This window comes from Bubalus kerabau, chromosome 23 (genome assembly GCF_029407905.1).
Source record: "Bubalus kerabau isolate K-KA32 ecotype Philippines breed swamp buffalo chromosome 23, PCC_UOA_SB_1v2, whole genome shotgun sequence".
Classification (NCBI taxonomy): domain Eukaryota; kingdom Metazoa; phylum Chordata; class Mammalia; order Artiodactyla; family Bovidae; genus Bubalus; species Bubalus kerabau.
Genome location: NC_073646.1, coordinates 11372645 through 11394207, shown reverse-complemented (window position 1 = coordinate 11394207; position 21563 = coordinate 11372645). Strand labels below are relative to the sequence as shown.

Below are 21563 nucleotides of genomic sequence, written 5' to 3'. Positions count from 1 at the left end.
ATTATTTTGAAATGTTTTAAGTGACATTCTGAAACATGCCACTTTTCAAAATCTAATACAGACTGTCACACTCCTATGAATATTTGAAATATAGTACCTAAAATAGATAGACGTTGCCTGTTTCTTTAAAATAGATTGTATTTTATGATTTATGCAACTGTTAATCCTTTCATATGGTTGTTGAATTTTATGATCTTCATATTTTTGGCAGTAAAAAGTAAAAATAATTTTACCTGTGGGTTTTTTGTATTGTTTGTGGAATTTCTTTGGAAATTTCAGTACCAGGTCTGAGAATAGAGGCTCCTTCATTCAAGCTGTGTAGCCCCTTGGGAAACCACAGCAGTGGCGCCATCAACAGGGATGAACCCTTACGCTGTTGAAAGGCCTGCAGAGGACCCCTGCAAATGGTTTAGCCTTTATTCGTTTTTAAAGGTTTAATCTACATTTCTCATGGAGACGTAGAATTCAGGTAGTTTTTATTTCCATTGAGGTGTGTTTACATAAACACACATGTAATTACATACATGTATGTAAACAGATACGTGTTTATGGGCCGTATGTCTTCTCCTATCATGGGAGAAGAGAGTTTGAAGCTCACTTCATATCATTTTTGGCCACGAAACCTTTCTTAATATTTAGAATGAGTTTATTCCAATTGGTTTTGATTTAGAAGAGTGAAAGAAATATAAATGGGTGTATTTTCTTTCCATCACTTTTCATTTTATCTTGTATTACCCAGTATTAACTTGACTGAAATTCCTGAAGGTCTTGTTTTCCTTTGTTCCTGGTATAAAGGCTGGTACACCGTCATCAGATCAGTTCAGTCGCTCAGTCGTGTCTGACTCTTTGCAGCCCCATGAATCGCAGCACGCCAGACCTCCCTGTCCATCACCAACTCCCGGAGTTCACTCAGACTCACATCCATCGAGTCAGTGATGCCATCCAGCCATCTATCTCATCCTCTGTTGTCCCCTTCTCGTCCTGCCCCCAATCCCTCCCAGCATCACAGTCTTTTCCAGTGAGTCAGCTCTTCGCATGAGATGGCCAAAGTACTGGAGTTTCAGCTGTAGCATCATTCCTTCCAAAGAAATCCCAGGGCTGATCTTCAGAATGGACTGGTTGGATCTCCTTGCAGTCCAAGGGACTCTCAAGAGTCTTCTCCAACACCACAGTTCAAAAGCATCAATTCTTCGGCGCTCAGCCTTCTTCACAGTCCAACTCTCACATCCATACATGACCACAGGAAAAACCATAGTCTTGACTAGACGAACCTTTGTTGGCAAAGTAATGTCTCTGCTTTTGAATATGCTGTCTACGTTGGTCATAACTTTTCTTCCCAGGAGTAAGCGTCTTTTAATTTCATGGCTGCAGTCACCATCTGCAGTGATTTTGGAGCCCAGAAAAATAAAGTCTGACACTGTTTCCACTGTTTCCCCATCTATTTCCCACGAAGTGATGGGACCGGATGCCATGATCTTCGTTTTCTGAATGTTGAGCTTTAAGCCAACTTTTTCACTCTCCACTTTCACCTTCATCAAGAGGCTTCTTAGTTCCTCTTCACTTTCTGCCATAAGGGTGGTGTCATCTGCATATCTGAGGTTATTGATATTTCTCCCAGCAGTCTTGATTCCAGCTTGTGTTTCTTCCAGTCCAGCGTTTCTCATGATGTACTCTGCATATAAGTTAAATAAACAGGGTGACAATATACAGCCTTGACGAACTCCTTTTCCTATTTGGAACCAGTCTGTTGTTCCATGTCCATTTCTAACTGTTGCTTCCTGACCTGCATACAGATTTCTCAAGAGGCAGGTCAGGTGGTCTGGTATTCCCATCTCTTTCAGAATTTTGCACAGTTTATTGTGATCCACACAGTCAAAGGCTTTGGCATGGTCAATAAAGCAGAAATAGATGTTTTTCCATCATAGGTTGGTTTAAAACATTAGGAACCCAAACAGTGTGTTATTCTACTTTGAGCCAATTCTGGATTGGCTTGTTGAAAACATTTAAAGAAATTTAGCAAAAAAAAAAAAAAAAATCCTATTTCAATAACTTTACTTTCTTATTTCCTCAGTTGTTTGGGAAATTAGTTATTTGTTGGATTTTTTTTCTATATTAATATTAAACATTGACTGTCTCGATCTCTACCAGAATGAAAAGCAGTTAATTTATTTAAAATGAAATCTTATTAGACTAAACAAGTGCTTTAGATTTGAAAGATAGTATGTTCCATTATAGATCAGAAATTTCCTTTTTTGTACAACATACTGATTTTAAACTTTACCAACAGGGTAAATTTCTATTTTACTATTTAGGTCTTTGTCCCAATGATCACATCAGCTCCAAAATTATTCATTAAAAACAGTGTTGTGTGTTTTAGGGCTAGAAAGGCCTTCTTACCTCTGCTTAGTGCTTTATGTTCATCAAGCCCATTCTTCTCAGTAACCCCAGGATGAATGGTCCCCTTAGTTAAGAAAGCTGAGCTTCACATTGAAGGGTTCACCCAAGATCACTGAGCTGTCAGACTTGAGCTTAGGTCTCCTGACTCCCAGCCAGCACTCGTTGCTCAAGGATCTCACAGTTGGGCTTCAGAAACATTTAGTTACAGAACAGTCAGACAGAATGGTGCCCGCGGGGCCTTCTAAGAAGGAAGAAATTATTCTGAACGTGAAAGCAGAATGTGGTCTGGTGGAACACAGTTAATTGGTGTGGCAGAATGGAGGGGCGTGCGGTTCTAAGCTTAGAGAAATGGAATGAGTAGGTGGAAGCTGGGGTGGAGGACCAAGAGAGCTCTCCGCAGACTGACCTGACAAGAGAGGAGCGTTGCCCGTGAGGAATGCGGGGCTCTGAGGGGAGAGGAAGGAGCCCCTAGAAGGATGACCTTGAGCACCAGTGGAGCCGCTCAAGGGTAGCCCAATTTCCAGTGAGCGTGAAGGTGTGTTTGGAGTGAGGGGAGGAAGAAATGTAAGAAAGGTTACAGATCATTGAATGGGTTTGCCTAGAATTGCCAAACAAAGGCAAGTGAGTACTTGGACTTGATGGTGAGGTTTCAAACCAGGGGCATAGGAGAACTGCCCACAGAGGGTGAAAGACCTGCCTAGGATGTTTCAGCTCTGAGCTAACTGCCCCTGTAAAAGCTGCTGCAACTCAACTCGATCCCTTACCCTGTCTGTTGTCTAAATGGAGGGAAAGGGTCATTGCGTACCAGCAACTTTTTTCATGGGCTTCTGTTAGATTTTTTAAAACGGGAATGCAGCAGGTTGCAATTGTGAAGTTGTAATGGCATGTCTTTCTTGTTTTGAAATACTTCTCTTTATGCAGTGACCAGCGATACCCCAGTCACCTAATTCTGCTCTTGTTCTACAGCCTGGAGTTCTCGGGTACTTTGAGTTCAGTGGCTCACCCCAGCCACCCGGTTATTTGACCTTCTTCACCTCAGCACTGCATTCATTAAAGAAAGGTAAACAGGATTCATATTAACACATTAGTGCTTTAACCAAAATGTATGTATACTGATACCTACTTTTGCATAGGTTATCTTTGTGATTTATACATTTTAGTTCTCTTGATTCTTTTTCTATTTGTATTACATTGTTTTATGTTCTATTGACAGAATTGTTTGCTGTTTCAAGGACAGTCTCTTAAATGTTTAGAGATTTTTTTTTTTTAATGTAGCTTGATCACACAGTGTCTACAGTGTTGTATTTTGCACTTTAAATTTTCTTATATTCTCTCGTTTTGTGTGGAGTTGGACGTTTTGATAACAGTTTTTAGTGGTTGTAGGTTGTATAAAAGTCATGTCATGTTACAGCATCAGCCTACAGCCAGCTTCACTACTCTCAGATCCATATATACATGTTTTTCTACTTAGCTGAATCATATCTTATTTGAAGCCCTGCTTTTTAAGTTAAACATTGTATCCTGCCCGTTTTTTCACGTTGCTCCATTTTCTTTCTCTGTATCAGCTGTGGCCTTAAATCAGCTCTCTGTTAGATACTTTCATCTGCTGTTCATCTCATTACAAGTCGTGGTCCAAGCCTCTTCCCACCCCTGGACGAGACCAGTGGGCACTTACCTGGTACCCAGTCTCCATCCTCCTTCCTCACATGGGGGCCGCTGTGCCAGCCCTTCTGCCTGAAATGTGTCCTCCCATGCCCAGGGCCCAGCTCTCCACCTTTTAAACCCCTGTTTATCCTCCAGATTCCCCTCAAATAGCACCCACCTCCTCAGTCTGCCACGCTGGGGAGAGGTTTGTTGTTTTCTTTCATAGCACTCAGCCTAGTTTATATGATGTGTCTACTTGTGAGATGATTTGTTTACTGTCTGTCGTTTTCCTGGGACTGGGAGATTCTGAGGGTGGGGACCGTGTGTCTTGAGTTTGGTGTTCTTTCTCCAGCATCTGGCACATAGCAGGGGCTCAGTCACTGTTTGCCAGATGAGTGATCGCACTGATCTTTCAGCCATCCTCCTGGTACTGGATGTTACATTGCTTCAGTGTTTGGGGGGATATTATGATAGCATACTATTAATACATCAAACAGTTATATTATTGGCCATTTTAGTGTGTACATTGTCTTAAGGTTTTATGCATAGAGAAACTACTGTGTGCACGCTTTTCACGCAGGGGACATTGGGAGAGGAACTCAGCCTGTCACATTAGGTGTCTCTTCTGTCCCCTTTAAGACTGGGCTGCACAGCTTCAGGTGACTAAGGAGGCTCAGTGAGTCAGTTTGAATTTTGAAGACAAAATACTGCCAACTTAAATAAGCTTAAGCAGATAGATGTTCAAAAATCCTCTTAGAAAACTAAATAAAGTCCTTTGAAGATGATGTATAAAAGGGTAGCCTAGAGTTAGTCACTAGAATAATGGCAGCATTCAAGTTCTTGAGTTAGAGAAGCTGTTTCAAGATTTGAAAGGGTGTGTTGTTATCCAGCTAACTTACAATGTGTGTTAATGTTTCATCTTAAATTACCTTTTCATTCAGAGGTTTCCAAAACATTGCTTCTTTTGGAAAAAATCTTTCCAAATATAAGGTAGTAGTCTTTATTCCCATTTTTTTTTAAATATAGTTGACTTATTAAAAGTTTTTTCAATAAGTTTTTTTTTCTGTTTCTTTTTTAAGGAAGGAGGGTAACAAATGGGTTAAGACTACCTGAAGGTACAAAACAAATCTTTTGATCAAATGACTAATTTTGACAAATGATTATATCAAATTTCTTCTCGGAATAAATCTAGCTCAGAAAATTGACTATGTTTCTTCCCTCTGTAGTTGGGTCTTGTAAAATCCTGTTGCTTATGGACTTTGCAAGAACTGAGTTCATTGTATTTAATAATTTTTCACTCCATTTTTGTGGCTAAGCTCCCACTTAAGCTTTAATGAGCCATTTTTAGAAGGAAAACACAAATTTGGCAGGATGACTCTCTATGAGCTGTGTACTGTGAAGGATTACCTGAAGTAAATCTTCCTTGGGCACCTGGGTGTTTTTCACCTTTGCTTTCTCCCACACTGAAGTCAAATGGAATTTTACTTACTATTAATAGCCCATGCTCAGTATGCAGGCTTTTTTTTTTTTTAACGGGACAGTTTGAAATGTAAATTCTAGGTCATTGTTGCGTTTCTGTCATGTGCACAAATTGAGGCCTGAGGAACATTTGACCCGTTTAACATTTGGTTATAGAGAGCTTAACTGATGAAGTGTTTAGACTGTTGTGGTAGAAAGCAGATGTCCTGGTTCACCAGGCCACGAGCGTATATAAAATGCACATGTCTTTCCATTGCCTTATGGTTTTGTTTTTCTTTTTTTTTTTTTTGTTAATTGCCTTAGAAATAGCCAGGACACTCTCTAACGTTTGTTTAGCTTGCCATTGGTCTACAAATATTTTGAGAATGTGCCGTGTATGAAGCACTCTGCCTGGTGTTGGGGGTGGGGTGCTGCGAGGGGCCATCTCAGTCCCCTGTGTCCTCTGCCTGTTGGTCTCCATCCAGGTGCCAGTTTGTCAGTTTATGTTGGCCCTGCTGTTGGATGGTTGTGGGCAGTAGCCCTTTGTTATATTTCTGTCCATTATTTTCTAGCCATTTTACTTTTATATATTTTTTTATATATAGCAGTTCTGTATTTTCATGTAGTTAAATCTGTGGTTCTTTTTCTTGATCTATTTATTTTTTTAAAAATCTGATCACTAATTAGTTCCCTTTCTTCTCTTTGGATTTTAAAATTATTTAGCACTTTATGCTGCCTGGGTTTACCTTGGCTTAAAATACAGAGCACAGTTGATTTTCCTCACTTCTTACTGACTAATCAGTTAGCTCTATTTACAGAGTAACACTTCCTTTATCCTTCATCTTGATGATGCCTGCTTAACCAAAAAAAATTTTCTTATGTGTAATTGGGTCTATTTTCTGTGTTTTCTCTTGGTCTAGAAACCTCTTTTTGTATGAGTAAATATAATTTCATTTCTTGCTCTGTAAGTGAGTACTTGGTGAAGTCTGGACTCTGCTTCTTTTAGTTCTTGTGTTTTATGAAATATTCTTTTATATCCATCTATGCATTGGGCTGGTAATTTTATTAAGTGTTTATATTGACTTAGAGGTAATTGACATTTTCATAAAATTTAGCTTCCCTTTCTAGGCTCACAGCATCATTATTCATTTATTCAAACCTCCCTTTCAGTTTTTTGTAAATGGTCTTGGCATGCGTGCATACTCAGTCATGTCTGACCAGGCTCCTATGTCTATGGGATTTTCCATGCAAGAATACTGGAGTGGGTTGCCATTCCCTCCTTCAGGGGCTTTTCCTGATCCAGGATCGAACCCATATCTCTAGTGTCTCCTGCATTGGCAGGCGGTTCTTTACCACTGCACCACCTGTGAAGCCCCAAAGGTCTTACACTCCCTCATTACTGATTAATCCTTGCAAAGTGCTGAATGACTAACTGTGGGCTGGCATTCTGGGTGTGTTTCCAGATCCTGGGGATGCTGGTCCCTTGTACTTTTCCTCTCTTTCTAGACTGCCAAGCCTTTGCTCTTTAAGCCTTTTCACCTTGATCTTGGCAGACAGGCTCTTTCTTCTTTTGCCTAAAGAAAACTAGAGGGGTTGATATTTTTAGGGTGCCTACTTGATTTTTTTCTGTCTTATGCTTGTTTATTTACTGTAAAGATGTGTTCTGGTAAAATGTTGCTATAGTGTGCTGTGATTCAGTGCCCTTTTTAAAAGAGAAAGTTTGCAAGAAATTCTGTCCATTTGACCTTCAGAAGGGATGCAGTGCTTCCTGAGGGGAAAGCAGGGTCGTGGGGGCTGCTATCTGGTCCTTAGCCTTTGTCTGCCCCGGCAGGGTCCATACACTTGGACAAAACATGCACCTTTTCTGTGTTTGAGTTTCTCTGCCATAAAATGGGAGAGAGCGGAGGTGAGAGGGTAAGTGTTTGTTTTACAAGGCCGCATCATGTGTGAATTATGTTGTGTGTGAATAAAGTTACAGTCTGAAAGTCTGTAGTAGTTTAATGGCAAAGCCACCGACTGAAAGCGCCTGAAGCGAGTTCTGGGTCTGGATTCTTAAAGGCGACTACACCAGGTGTTCTGCACCTAGACCAGCCAGCAGGTCTTCCTCTTCCCTTTCCCTGAGCTCTCCATCCTTGCTGCTTTTTGTGTAGTTAGCCCTCTGTGTCCACCTGTGGATTCAGCCAACCCTGGGTTGAAAATATTAGGAAAATTCTAGGAAGTTCCCCAAAGCAAAAATTGAATTTGTCACACATCTGCCAACTAACTGACATAGCATTACATTGTATCTACAACTATTTATTGAGCATTTACACTGTATTAGGTGTTACAAGTAATCTAGAGGTGATCTAAAGTATACCAGAAGATGTGTGTAGGTTACATGCAAATGCTGTGCCGTTTTGCACAGGGGACTTGAGCATCCCTGGGTTTTGGTATTCAAGAGGAGCTGGGGTGGGGCTGGAACCGGTTCCCTGTGGACACCAAAGGATGATGGTGAGACATGGTGTTCTCCCCATGGAACTGACTGCATCTCTGTCCCACCGGAATGTGAGCTAGTTTGTTCAGACAGTATTTACTGAGTGCCTTGAGGCCAAGGTTTCGTCATTGGGCTCTCGCAGTTCTTACAGTTTAGCTAAAAGTTTGAATGAGTAAGTTGTAAAGAACACCTTGAAATTGCCGAGGGAGTGATTTTCTCAGTGGGATGCTGTCACTTTGGATCTCCTGCCCACCTCGTCCATGTCCCCTTATGTCTGTCCTTTCAGGTTCCCTAGACCAGAGTTGGCAGGAGTCACTCACCCTGGGCTGGACGGAGGCCCAGCCTGGCTCATTCTTGGCTTCTCACTGTCTCCTGACACTAGAATCCTAATGGATTGAATTGAAATACACATGATATTTTGGAGAAGTAAATGGCAGCCCACTCCAGTATTCTTTCCTGGAGAATCCCATTGACAGAGGAGCCTGGCAGGCTATAGTCCATGGGGTCATAAAGAGCTGGACACGACTGAGACACACACACACACACGCGACATTTAAATGTCATCCTCAGAATACACTGAACTGTTAACTAAAGACCCACTCCCTTCTTTCACCTTTAGGAATTCCTGAGTGTAGTTGACAGCAGACTTTGTGATATTAGTCTTCTAAGGAACACTTTTGGAAAATAACCCTTGCAGTGAATTTTTTAAAATAGAAATTGATTAGAGGAAGTAATTCCAGTGTAGGGTCCCTCTCCTCCACCAGGTGGCGATTTGTGGTGCTGCTATTTGCTGGGACAATCCCGTCAGGACACAGAAAGGTCCCTTCATGAATAAAGCTTTTTTGGAGCTCTTTTCTGTTAAATTATGAAACTTTATACAACATCAAGAGATCTGAAAGGTAGGATTTTCTTATCCTGTAAGTGACATTCTTAAAGTCATTGAAAAAACAGGGAGCTGGGACTTCCCTGGCAGTCCAGTGGCTAAGACTCTGCACTTCCAACACAGGGGGCCCAGGTTTGATCTATGGTTAGAAAACTAGATCCCACGTGGCTGCAACTAAGAGTTCACATGCCATAACTAAGAAACCCACAAATAAATAAATAAATATTTTTTAAAAGGCCAACAACCATTAAAAAAAAAAACCCAAAAAGCAAGGGACTGACTTCTTAGGCAAGGTTGACTCTGAGATTACTGTATTTCCTGAGGTTCTTGGCTCTAACTCTTGGAAGTTTGGACCAGGCATTGGATTTAACAGTTCTCCATGAATGAAACAGCTCTTGATCAGTTGGTTTTCTCAGCTAACCTTTTTGTTGAGATTACTGAGCATTAGTGAGTCTCATTAGGGAGTGTTGTTGTCACTGTACTCACTTGCAGAGAGAATCTTTTTCTAACTAACTAACTGCTGGTGATCTGAGGCCCTCTGGGTACTGATGAATATGCATTAGAGTAAACATATTAGGAAGTCCATACTTCTTTATTCCCATTTAAAAATGACTTTTAATTATGTTGCTATTATTTTAGCAAGGATCTGATCATTTTTCATAGGAAATGCTTTTATTCCCATTATGACATCTCCTCAGCCTAGTAAGCGCTGCTCAGTTCAGTTCAGTCTCTCAGTCATGTCCGACTCTTTGTGACCCATGGACTGCAGTACGCCAGGCCTCCGTGTCCATCACCAACTCCCTGCTAGATAAGCACTAAGCCCGAAACCAGACATTACTGTTCTTGAGTTAGATTCAGAAGCATGACATTAATTCAGCGAACTTTGGAGGGTCCACTTTGTACTCCAGCTGTGAAAAAGAGTAACACTTCTTACCATCCATAGTGCCCCTAGAGGGTGGCCCTCAGGTGGGCTTGTCCACAGAGCAAGTGCAGTAACACATCTGTGACAGGCTGTGTCGGAGCACGGAGGTGTGGGGTGTGCGGGTCAAGTCAGGGAAGACTGGAGGTGGGCGGGGTTTCCCAGGAGGACGAGGAGTCAGGAACAAGAGAGTGAGGATGAGGAACAAGAGAGCGGAAGACAGGTGGTGCTGAGAGAAGCAAAAAGTGTGCAGAGAGCTCAGAATCAAGCTTAGTGGTCATTTGTAGATACTCTGATTCCTTGGACCTTGGTTCTAAGCTCAGAACCAAGCTTAGTGGTCACTTGTAGATACTCTGATTCCCTGGACCCGTCTGTTTGAAAAATTTTACTGTCTTTACTTTCTAATTGTTTTGTGGTATTTTCTACCTTTTTGAAGTTTACCTGTTTTATGAGTGTGTATGTATATGTGTTTTTGTTCTTGTGTTTTGGGGATTTTCTCTTTGGCCACGTTATGCGGCATGTGGGATCCCAGTTCCCAGACCAGAGATGGAACCTGTGCCCCCTGCAGTGGAAGCATGGATTCTTAACCTCTGGACCGCCAGGGAAGTCCCTGTCTGTGTGTGATTTGATTTTTGATCCTATTTTTTCAGGGTTGTTGGGGGTTTTTTGGTGGGGTTTTTTGTTTTTGTTTTAAGCTGAAATAAGACTCCTAGGCAAAGAACCCAAAACATTAAAATCATGAAAACCTCTCAGGGCTCACCTTCTATAATAAAGTCACACACTTATAGTAAAGCCATTCGGTTTAGACAAACCCAGCTCTGCCCGCCACTTGACTGCTTGTTATGTAACATTGAGCATGATAAGTTGATGCTGAACAGAGCACTTTACCCGGAAGATCCAGTCTTCACTGCCACTCTTTGAAGTAGAACGTTACCTTCTCAGTGTTACTATCTCAGCTGAGGAGACTGAGGCTTGGAGGCCTCATTCACTGACCTCACAGACCCCAGGTCACTGTGAGGCAGAACAGAGGCTCCTCAGAGATGTCCACATTCTAACCCCAGGACCTGTGAATATATTACATTGCATGACAAGAGGAAATGGAGGTTGCATGTGGATTTAAAAGTGGAATTGAGAGGCAAAGAACAGTTTCAGAGTGATCCAGTGAGAGAAGGACTTGTCTGGCCATTGCCGGTTTTGAAGACTGAAGGGGCCACAAACCAAGGAATGCAAGTAGCCTCTGAAAGGTAGGAAAGGCAAGGACATGGATTCTCCCCTGCAACCTCTGGAAGGAACACTCCCTGCTGACACCTTGATTTTAGCCCAGTGAGGCCCGTTTTAGACTTCAGCCTCCAAACTGTAAGGTATTTTTTAAAGCTACTAAATTAGTGGGTAATTTGTTACAGCAATAACAGTGACTTAATATAGTCATGTCCAGTACGTGAGGAGTGTGATAGGAACTGCAACCACATCACTCCATCTGCCTCTGCTCTCCTGGGATTCGGAGGTGGTGATTCCCACCTCCAAGGCTTTGCTCATGATCCTACGTAAAATGCAGAGCCTTGCCCTAGTTAGTGTCTGCCTTTTTCGGGGACTAGTCCAAGTCCTGTGGGAGTTGTAGATATTGCCTAGTCAGCGTGACATCTGGCGCTCTGTAGACATAGAGTGGAGATTTCCATCCACCGGCTCCTTCCTTGGAACTCCTGTTGCACTGCTTGGCTGTGTCTCCCACTTAGCAACCAACGTTGTTTTCTGGTTTTCTCCTGGACGTTAGTGGCATCTTCTTACCTTGTAGTCGGGGACTCGCTCTCCTGACTAGTTGTGTCAGTGGCAGGTGTCCTATGTGACCACGGCTTACTCTTTAGGTTCTCCACCTGCAGCATAAGGGAGCTTTGCCCTAGTTGCCTCTAAAGGAGACTTCAGCTTGAAAATGCTCTGGCCCGTGGCCTGTTTTTTTTTTTAGACCTGGTAGCTAAGAATTGTTTTTATTTTTGTAAAGCATGATTAAAAAAAAAAAAAAATATATATATATATATATATGAATGACATCAATGCTAGACCCTAAGTGCAGCGTAAGAGGGCATGGAGGAGGAATCTCTAAGGAGATAATGTTTCTTTAGTGAAGTCTTTCCTTCCCTGAGGCTTTTTTTTAAAGAGAAACTTAATTGAAATACATACAAGAGATGTATTCAGATTGATCATTTTCATGTTATGCTCTGACTAAATGAGAACAATGGTGTGAGGGTGTCTACGGCCGTGTTAGTGTATAGGACAGTGCCTGTTTAGCTCTACAGTTTATGTTCCCCACAAACGATGAATTTGGAATCATGTTTTTCTTTCCCTCCTTCCTAACTCACAAGTAGAAGGAAAATCACTGCTAAGAAGTTATATGTTTACTTGGAGTTTAGCAGTATTTTGGCAAGCACCAGAACATGCATAGTGTGTCTGTGGTGCCCAAATGCCAGACTTTTTTCTACATAATTGTTTTGTGCTTAGGATTTTGAGGGAGTTGCCTGATGGTCAGGATTCTGTGCTTTCATTGTCGTGAGCTGGGTTCAGTCCCTGGTTGGGGAACTGAGATCCAGTAAGCCATGCTGCACAGCCAAAAAAAAAGAAATTGACAATGTAACAAATCTCTGAGTCACATTTCTGTGGAAAAATGCCAGCCATAGCTATAGTTCATGTGCTGAAGACAAACATTTCTATACAGTTGCATTTCTTTGCAAATTTTTTTATTCTGATGAATGCATGTAGCATTGGAAGTACGTGAAGTCATCATCCGGTGGCTGATGCCGAGTTACTACAGTGGAAACCCTAAGTAACCTTGGAGGGGCTGTTGTTATCCCTGTTAATACAGTCCTGCCGTCTTCCTTTTTCTTCCTTGTCCAAAAGCTTGGACAGAAGAGTGGGAAAGCAGAAGTTAATAAAAACGTCAGAGTATAAAGTGAGAATGGTCGGCGGCCTGGAAGGGACCACAATACAGGTTTTGCCTTTGGGAATGTGACCACTTCCCAGAGTAAAGAATTGAGAGAAGTTTTCCCAGGAAGTAAATAACTTCTTAGCCATGTAGGTTAAAATCTATGTGACTTAATCCAGTGGTACTCAGTCAGTTTTGAAGAATACTGTGGTTTATTTGTTAGTAGTATTCTGTATCAGTCTTTTTCTCAACCTGCTGTTCCATTTTGCCCTGAGAGCCCTGAGAGATTAGCTCACGCAGAAGCGTCCTGGAGAGCAGATGGCCCATTCAGTTCCAGCATGTCTGCTCATTCTTTCACTGTATCCTTGGGTACCTCACTTTGTAGGACACCAAATGCTGTTTAATGTAGCCCTCTGAGAGAGAATTTCAGAAGCTCGGCTGTTTGTACCCAGAGTCACAAGGTCTAGAGCCCCACCTTTTCCTTTCTGAAGGAGAGAGTGGGACACATTCTTAAAGATAACCATTCTCTGCTATTTAGATAGGTTTTCATGGAAAACATCTTTGTCTTATGTGTCCTTCCCAGATAACTGTCCATTATTAAGGCTTACTGGCTGCTGGACTTATCTGAGGCTAATCTTCTTCCTGAGTTACATGAATCTTGCTTTTTCGTCATGGTCACCTTGGCATAGTTCAGTAGAACTTTAACATGAACCACAGAGATATTTTAAAATTTTCTAGTGGCTGCCTTAAAATTGAAGAAGAAATAGGTGAAATCAATTGAATAATTTATTTTATTTAACCCAGTGTACCCCAATTATTAGCATTTCCACATGTAATCAGCATAAAAACTGTTGAGATATTTTACATTTTTTAACCAAGTTTTTATATGTAACAGCACTTTCATACAATTTACAGCTGAAAAAGTGTTTTACATACCAAACAGTTTTATAGTTTCATTTTGTGTATTTATTTTTATTGAAATATAGTTTATTTATAATATGATATTAGTTTAAGGTTACAAACTCATCTTTTGAATGTTTCCTTATAACTGAGTTGAGTATCACTTTCAAATTAAAAGTCAAATAAAGTAAAAATTCAGTCCCTCAGTTGCTCATGTTTCAAGTGCTCACTAGCCACACGTGGTGAGTGGCTACCACCTAGGACTGTGCACTTAGGACCTAGGCCTCATTATCCCGGTGTCCTGGGAAAAAGCAATTATATCCTAAGATCCTGAGTCTCCTGTAGGCACCTCCTTGAGCTGATGCTTCAGTGTCCTCCTGGTAGTCTGTTAGTTGGTGAGTGTGAATTGTGTAGCTTTGCTTCTGGCAAGACTTATTACTAATTTGAAGCAGTTAAACATCTATTAATGGAAAATCTGAAAAAATATAATAAAATTGAATCATTTTGCTGTACACCTGAAACTCATACTGGATTATAAATCAACCATACTTCAATAAAAAGGGAAACAAAAAACCTTTTGCTAACAAAAGGAACTAATTTTTGTTCTTTTCTGGAATGTTTGAGAATTTTAATATTTTGCCTCACTGAGGTCTTGCCTCAGAATGTATGCTGCTGCTGCTGCTGCTAAGTCGCTTCAGTCATGTACAACTCTGTGCGACCCCATAGACGGCAGCCCACCAGGCTCTGCCGCCCCTGGGATTCTCCAGGCAAGAACACTGGAGTGGGTTGCCATGTCCTTCTCCAATGCATGAAAGTGAAAAGTGAAAGTGAAGTCGCTGAGTCTTGTCCGACTCTTAGCGACCCCATGGACTGCGGCCCACCAGTCTCCTCCGTCCATGGGATTTTCCAGGCAAGAGTGCTGGAGTGGGGTGCCATTGCCTTCTCCGCAGAATGTATGCAGTTTACCTTAATACCAAACTGAAGTTATAATGTTAAAAATTGAATTTAAAGCAGTGGTTTTAAGCAATAAAAGTAGTCTGATATTAAAACATTATGCAGTGACCAAAAACAAACCCCCTGACGCATACCAGAAAGATCACAAGTGAGCCAGGTGAGTCTGAGTGGAAACCAGATGGAATTTCAGGTCTTTCCATTCTCGATGTGTCCTTGGTGGTTGCCAGGAGGTAAATGGTGAAGTGGTGTGTGGAAGGTCAATGAAAGCTCCACCCAGAGGGGTAAGGGAAGCAGGAGTGGAGCATTGTGTGAGTGACGGAAAAGAACCCCAAGCTCATGAAAGGTAGCAAGGGGTAAACCTGCAAAAAGTGCTGGAAATAGACAAGGTTTCATGGATCAAAGCAAGGCTGTTTGTTCCTCAAAGCACGCAAACACTGAGCGCCATGCTATATTTGTCCACTCATCCCTAGTCCCATGGGGAGCCTAGCGGTGGCTGTGTGCCCAGTAGGTTGCCATGTAGCGAAGGGAGACCAGACCAAGGACTCAGACGATAGACAAGCTATTTGTAGCAGACAGTAGACAAGCCAGTCTTCTTGCTGTGGTCATCTTGATGTCTGTGTGACCAGCTACAGAAACTGCTCAGTAACTCCTGCTTTCACCCAGTTGTTCTTTCAGGATGTCATGCATGTTGCAGTAGTCTTTCTGACACCTTTCCCTGGGTGGTTAATAGACTGTAGTCAGCTAGTTACCTGGCTAACAGAATTTATTAAGACTTTATTATTATTATCATTAATTGAATAGGATCATGCCATTGTTGGACCCACTGATGGGGGAGGGAAGAGCATGGTTCTGAATTTGTTTTTTATTATTCAGTACATTCAGAATCCTCAGTTAAAATATTAAAGCTTCATTCATTTTGGGACAAAATTATTCGTTTTATAATTGACAAAGACCCCTATTGTAGAAAGCCCTGGAGCCCTGCCTGACAGAATGTTCTCGATATGGAGATGAGAAGTGTTATTTTCGTGTGTCATTCTTACACTGTGAACTTCGCCTGCTAATTTAAGTGCTCCTTATACACAGGAGACTGCACAGATAAACTGCTTTTTCCAGCAGGATTTCCACTATCTGAAGGAACTTTTAAAACGTGTGATTCTTGTAAATTTCTGTGTGAAAAATAAAGTTTTGAAATTGTAGTATGTTTGGACATGTTAAAATCTGCCCCGTGCAGGCGGCTGTCCATTCTTATGAATGCAGCTAAGCTGGTTTTTGAATGGCCCCTTTCAGCTTTTGAGTTAGACTGTCATTCCTGATTCGTCTGCTCCAGTAAATCATGTTGGTGACTTTGGCGGACTCTCAAATGAGTTTCCTACTGGCTGCTTCTCCTTCACCCCTCTCTCTATCGGTGGCGGTCTGCCAATATTGAGCCTACTGCTGAATGGAGGGTGGTGTGTTTGCTCCTACCAGTGCATTTCCCCTCCTGAGTCCTGCTTTTTCTTCTAGCAGCTTTGGAATGTGAACTTATATGTTATGCCTTTTTTTTTTTTTTTTAATTTCAAATTTGAACCAGTTTTATAGCTGCAGAAATGTTACACGGATGGATGGATCCGGAGTTTCCTAATGCTCTACCTTCACCTAGCTCCCCCCAGTGTTAACATGATTTAACCATTTGTGGTGGTGCTTTTGTCAAAACTAAGAAATTAACATTGGTCCAGTGTGAAGGTCTGTAAACCGCAGACCTTATTTGAGTTTTGCCATTGTTTTCAGTAAAGTCTGTTTTCTCTTCCAGGATTCAGTCTGGGATCCTGCATCGCAGCTAATTATTTTTTCTCCTTAGTCTCCTCCTATGACAGTTCCTCACTCTTTTCTTACTTTCCATGACATGGACACTTTTGAAAAATACTGATTGTTTATTTTGTTGCTCAGATTGTTCCAGCTTTGGCCATTAGCATCTTGGGTTGGTGCCTGTGTCCCTTGAACAAATTTTCCTCTTTTTATGAGCACTTCTTTCCTGACTCAACAAGATGTTTCAGGCTCATCTTGTACTGCCTTTGCCCCAGCGCTGGGATCAGCTTCTTTTCCAAGAAGCCCCAGGTTCTTTTTATTGGAGAATGACATTTAGAAACCCAGATCTGGGGCTTCTTGATACTCAGTGTCATTACTTCTAGGCCCTTTCAGCAGGCAGAGAGCTCAGACATATATGTGTTTATTCCTACGCACATGCATGCCTCTGTTCTGTATCTGTTATCTGTGTCTTAAGTCATAAGTTTATACTAAAAGTTGTAAGTTTATTTTAATTTCCTCTGATTCCAGTCTAACACTGCAGAGTTTACTTTAACTTTCCTCTCTTCATATGTAACTTCTTTCTCCTTCCCCAAGAAGCCTAGCTCTCGCTGTCTTGACAGTATCCAGTCAAGATACTGTTTGCAGCTCTTCTCTGGTTCAGTTCTTTGTCCTCACCCACCACCACCCCCTCGCTGAGGTGTGCGGTGATTGCAGTGCCATCAGGTTTATCTCGGAGAAGGCAGTGGCACCCCACTCCAGTACTCCTGCCTGGAAAATCCCATGGATGGGGGAGCCTGGTAGGCTGCAGTCCACGGGGTCGCTAGGAGTCGGACACAACTGAGCGACTTCACTTTCACTTTTCACTTTCATGCATTGGAGAAGGAAATGGCAACCCACTCCAGTGTTCTTGCCTGGAGAATCCCAGGGACGGGGGAACCTGGTGGGCTGCCGTCTATGGGGTCTCACAGAGGCGGACACGACTGAAGCGACTTCGCAGCAGCAGCAGGTTTATCTGTTAGTGCTTGTGTTCCACTTTGGATCCCCACTTGGTGGCTGGTGTAATGAGTCTAGGTTTTGATCATGAAGGCTGTGAAACGTTGCTGTGGTTCTAAGTCTGGTGCTGAGAGGAAGATTAGGCTGCCTCACTCCCATTCTCTGGCTCCCATTGCCCACCCCGCCCCGCGCTTTGCCATCCACCCTATATATAAGCCTTTCCTGTCATTTTGGGCTTATTCTTCTTGTGTTTCTTTGGTTCTGTGCCATTTTCAACTCATCAGGTTTATGTTAGATTGTCCAGCCTGGTGTGAGGGACATGGTCACTCTCGCCTCATCGTCAGTAGTCACTCCTCCTCTGAGAGGAAGAGGCCGCCCCTGCTGGAAGGAGGGCTTGTGTGAGTAAGCTAGAAGCTTCATGTGTTTACTTAGATATCACTTGGTAACATTGAAAGTTTTTTTGTTGTTGTTCTGTAAATCATGGTGCAGTGAACGTCTCTGTGCACAGGACACTTGAAGTGATTTTGACTTACTTTCATAAGACTTGAGTCATAGCTTCCCAGGTGGCGCAGTGGTAAAGAATCCACCTGCCAGTGCAGGAGACATGAGAGACATGAGTTTGATTCCTGGGTCAGGAAGATCCCCTGGAGAAGGAAATGGCAACTCATTCCAGTATTCTTGCCTGGAAAATTCCATGGACAGAGGAGCCTGGCAGACTACAGCCCATGGGGTCACAAAGAGTCAGACATGACTGAACGACAGTGTAGCACACAATGTTTAACTGATACTTTACTTAACACCTGCTAGTAAAGCAGAAAGAGGGTAGGAAAAAATGCACCTTTTCTTCCTATGTCATTTTATCCACCCTCTTTTAATACTATATATTTTAGTCAACTTTTAATCACACAAATATTACATTAAATATACTCCTTAGGGGGAAAAAGAATGCTTCACACATAAGGATCAAGTCCCCTTTGATTTCCAACCCCCAACGCAAAACAGTTTTTATTATCCTTTCAGATTCTGTATACATTTGTAACCATATGTGCCTGTAGGAGAAGACATTATAAGTGTGAGGGATTTTTCCACATAAAAGGTACACTGTGTCTTTGCTTTTTTACTCACATGTGTCTTAGAAAATCTGTTCAGGCTGTATAGATTGCCCTGCCCCACTGTTTTCAACATCTGCAGGCAATTCCTTGGTGACTGCCCTTGGGTGTAACTCTCAGGGCACGTGTGTGGGCACCAAAAGGTGGATCGGGGGCTGTGGGCCGTGTCCGGGTTCCATTGTGGGCGGCAGCACAGCGGGTTGCTCTCCCAGATGGCTGCCAGTCTGCCTTTTCCACCAGCTTTGCAGCAGAGCACTCATTTCTTTACTGGTCATCATATCTGGTACTTCCTATGTCTCAGATCTGGGGCATTTTGAAGGTGAAAAGTGGCAATTGTGTTTTCATTTGCTTTCCTCCAAAATAGTGAGGTTAAGTGCACAGTTAGCCTCTTACGTTTCAGTTTCTGTGATTTGCCCATTTTTAACTGTTTTATTTTTCTTAGTAATTAATATGAATTCCTTGTATATGCTAGATTGATTCATGTAACTAACATTTATTGCTCAAGAGATCAATATACACATGCCCAGATGCTGCTGTAGATGCTGGGGTACACAGCAATAAACAAGGTTTTAAGAGGAAGCTGGACCAAAGAAAATCTAAATAAATCAGTAGGATTATGTAAATGTTAATAAGTGCTGTTAAAAGCTTAGAGTAAAGAGAAGGCTTGAGTCAGGAGGGAGCCTTGGTGTCCCCTTACGGACCATCCTTTCAAGTGTTTTTGCCTGGAAGCAGGTGGTCAAGGAAGCCTCCTCAGAAGGTGGGGTGGGAGCCGAGATCTGAATGATGAGAAGGAACTGGCATGGAAATGTCCAGACGGAGAGAATAGCATGTGCCTGGGCTCTCAGGTGAGGCTCGTGAGTAGGGAACAAGGACTGAAACAGCGCAGGTCCTAGTCAGAGGCAGGTACTCGGGAGGAGACATGTGATCTGTTTTAGGAGGTGGTTTCTTTGGCTCCTCCTTTTCGGTCTAGGCTAGGTGGCCAAAAAGAGCTTTGCTCCGGGGAAATTTGTGTGTCAAGATTTGATCATTGGGTTTTGTGGTTGTTTTAAGGCATAGGCTTTTTCTTTTTAATAAAGGAAAATTTTCTGTTTCAGATTACCTAGGAACAGTACGATTTGGGGTTATCACAAATAAGCATCTTGCGAAACTGGTATCCTTAGTACACTCTGGAAGTGTGTATTTACATAGACATTTCAACACATCACTTGTAAGTATTTTAAAATCACGTTTCTATTAGCGCAGTGGTTCTTAACCTTGTTTAGATCACAGACTTCTTTGAGAACTGGGTGAAATCTGTAGACGCTGTCTCTAGGAGAGTGCACATGGTTTTATATGCAAACCGAGTCCCCTCAGCCCCTTCTGGAGCCTGTGTCCCAGAGCTCTCGGATTTAACAGATAGAAATTCTGTTTATAGTCTTAGACTTTGACGCAGCCTTGTTAGCTTTCCTTCTTGGATGAAATGGCAGAATTGCTGTACTGGAGAAGTGTTCCTCTGGGACCATGTTCTCAAAGGTTAAGGTTCCATTGGGCAATATCCTCTGTTCATTTGTTGCATTTATCAAGAGTAGCAACGTGACACACTTTTCTCCTTTAGCTGATGAGATGGACTTGGAAGTTCTTGTCAAGTCACAGTGAGAAGCTGGTGGCTTCCCGCCCCAGAGCGCCTGGGTTTTCATTGTTGTCTTTGTTCCCTGATTTTGTTTGCTTGTTGGTGGACTGGCCCCAACTTAGCTGTTTCTGAGCTTCTGAGCTGTGTTGTGCTTAGTCCTGTGCTTCTGCTCTGTTTATTGCTACTTCCTCAGTCCCAGCGCTGAGTTTATTTTCTTCAGTGTTTTCTCTCTCTGACTTCATTGACGGCGTCAGTGACTTACAGGTCGAGTGAGGACCCGAACCCCCGTACCAGTGTGCCCAGCCTTTAAACCCACGCTCCCCTCAGCTCAGCGTACAAGGCTCTTGCCTGTAGGGGGACTGCTGAGGGGTGCCCCCCTGTGGCCAGTCTCCCTGGCTTCTGCCTTTCTGTAGTAACGCAGGTGGCTTTACTTCCTACAGTTTATATTCCCAAAGTCAAATATATTCCATGTTTTCCAGATAGAAATATTCATGAAGACAATTAACATTTTTTTCCACCTCCCACCATCCCACTCTGGGAATAAAAATCTGACGGTTTCTCCTGCCGCCCGCCCATTCTCCTTGTGCCTCTGTCTGAAGTTTCTTTGGACTTCATCTGCTTCTGCTGTCTATCATTTTCCTTCATCCTTCTTTTGTAACATGCTTTACAAGCAACGTATATCATGTTTATGTATAGTAACGGGTACTGAGAAAGAAATTTAAAATAGATGGCGAAAAGAAGATAGGACTATGAGAAAGATATTGAAAAAGATACTGAATTCATGGTGTCAATTCCATAGTTTTTAAGGGTGGCTCATTGACAGAGCAGCAGAATTCCTTTCAGCAAATGAAATATTAATGGGATACCAGTATTTTTTTTTTTTTTTTTAAGTAAAAGCAGTGGACATCTTGTTATAAGTCAGTTTAAACCTCTATTTGGGGAAGTATAAAATATCTTATTTTGTGGAACTCTCCAAGCATTTTGGGGGGGAGTTTTGTTTGAAACCCTGTAATTTACATCATTGGAATTTCAAAAATAATTTTATGTGGACATACTTTGTTAGCGAAAAAGCAAAAAAAATCTAGGCATATCTCTCCTTAATTCTGTACACATTAAGTATGATCTGTGGCCTTGTATACAAGTTCTAGGTCACTCAGGGTTTCATGCAAATATTTGTTGAGTTCCTGCTCAGTGCCAGCTATGGGGGTGGGGAGACAGGTGAGCAAGGCAGATATAAACTTCTGTTCTAACAGAGAGTCCCCAAGGACAAGGGAAACATGATTTTCCCAAGGGTAAAATGACCCCGGACTCCATCATTTCTGTTTCCTTAGCAATTGCTTTACGCAGGAAGGTAGAGGTCACTGTTGCCAGCAGCAGGCGGGAAACTTATTTGTTGGTAGATAAACAAATTCATCTTTTCTGCCTAAAGGGAAAGATGAATCACATGATCTGAAAGTCACCTCTCACAGCAGCTTCTGCTTTCCAAGCCACTTGTGAGGAAGCGCCCTGTCTGGAGTGGCAGAGC

The 21563-nt window shown here is 42.2% G+C and overlaps 1 protein-coding gene across 5 annotated transcripts in view; it reads left to right on the top strand.

Moving 5' to 3' along the window:
* TXNDC11 (thioredoxin domain containing 11) overlaps window positions 1-21563 on the top strand; it is a 60342-nt gene that overhangs the window by 23241 nt on the left and 15538 nt on the right. For 3 of the 5 annotated variants that reach the window (XM_055562639.1, XM_055562636.1, XM_055562641.1), the window contains 2 exons: window positions 3364-3457; window positions 19524-19636. The exons of the other annotated variants lie outside the window; for them this stretch is intronic. In XM_055562639.1, coding sequence (XP_055418614.1) covers window positions 3364-3457; window positions 19524-19636 — 207 coding nt within the window. The remainder of the gene's footprint in view (window positions 1-3363; window positions 3458-19523; window positions 19637-21563) is intronic. 5 annotated transcript variants of the gene reach the window in all.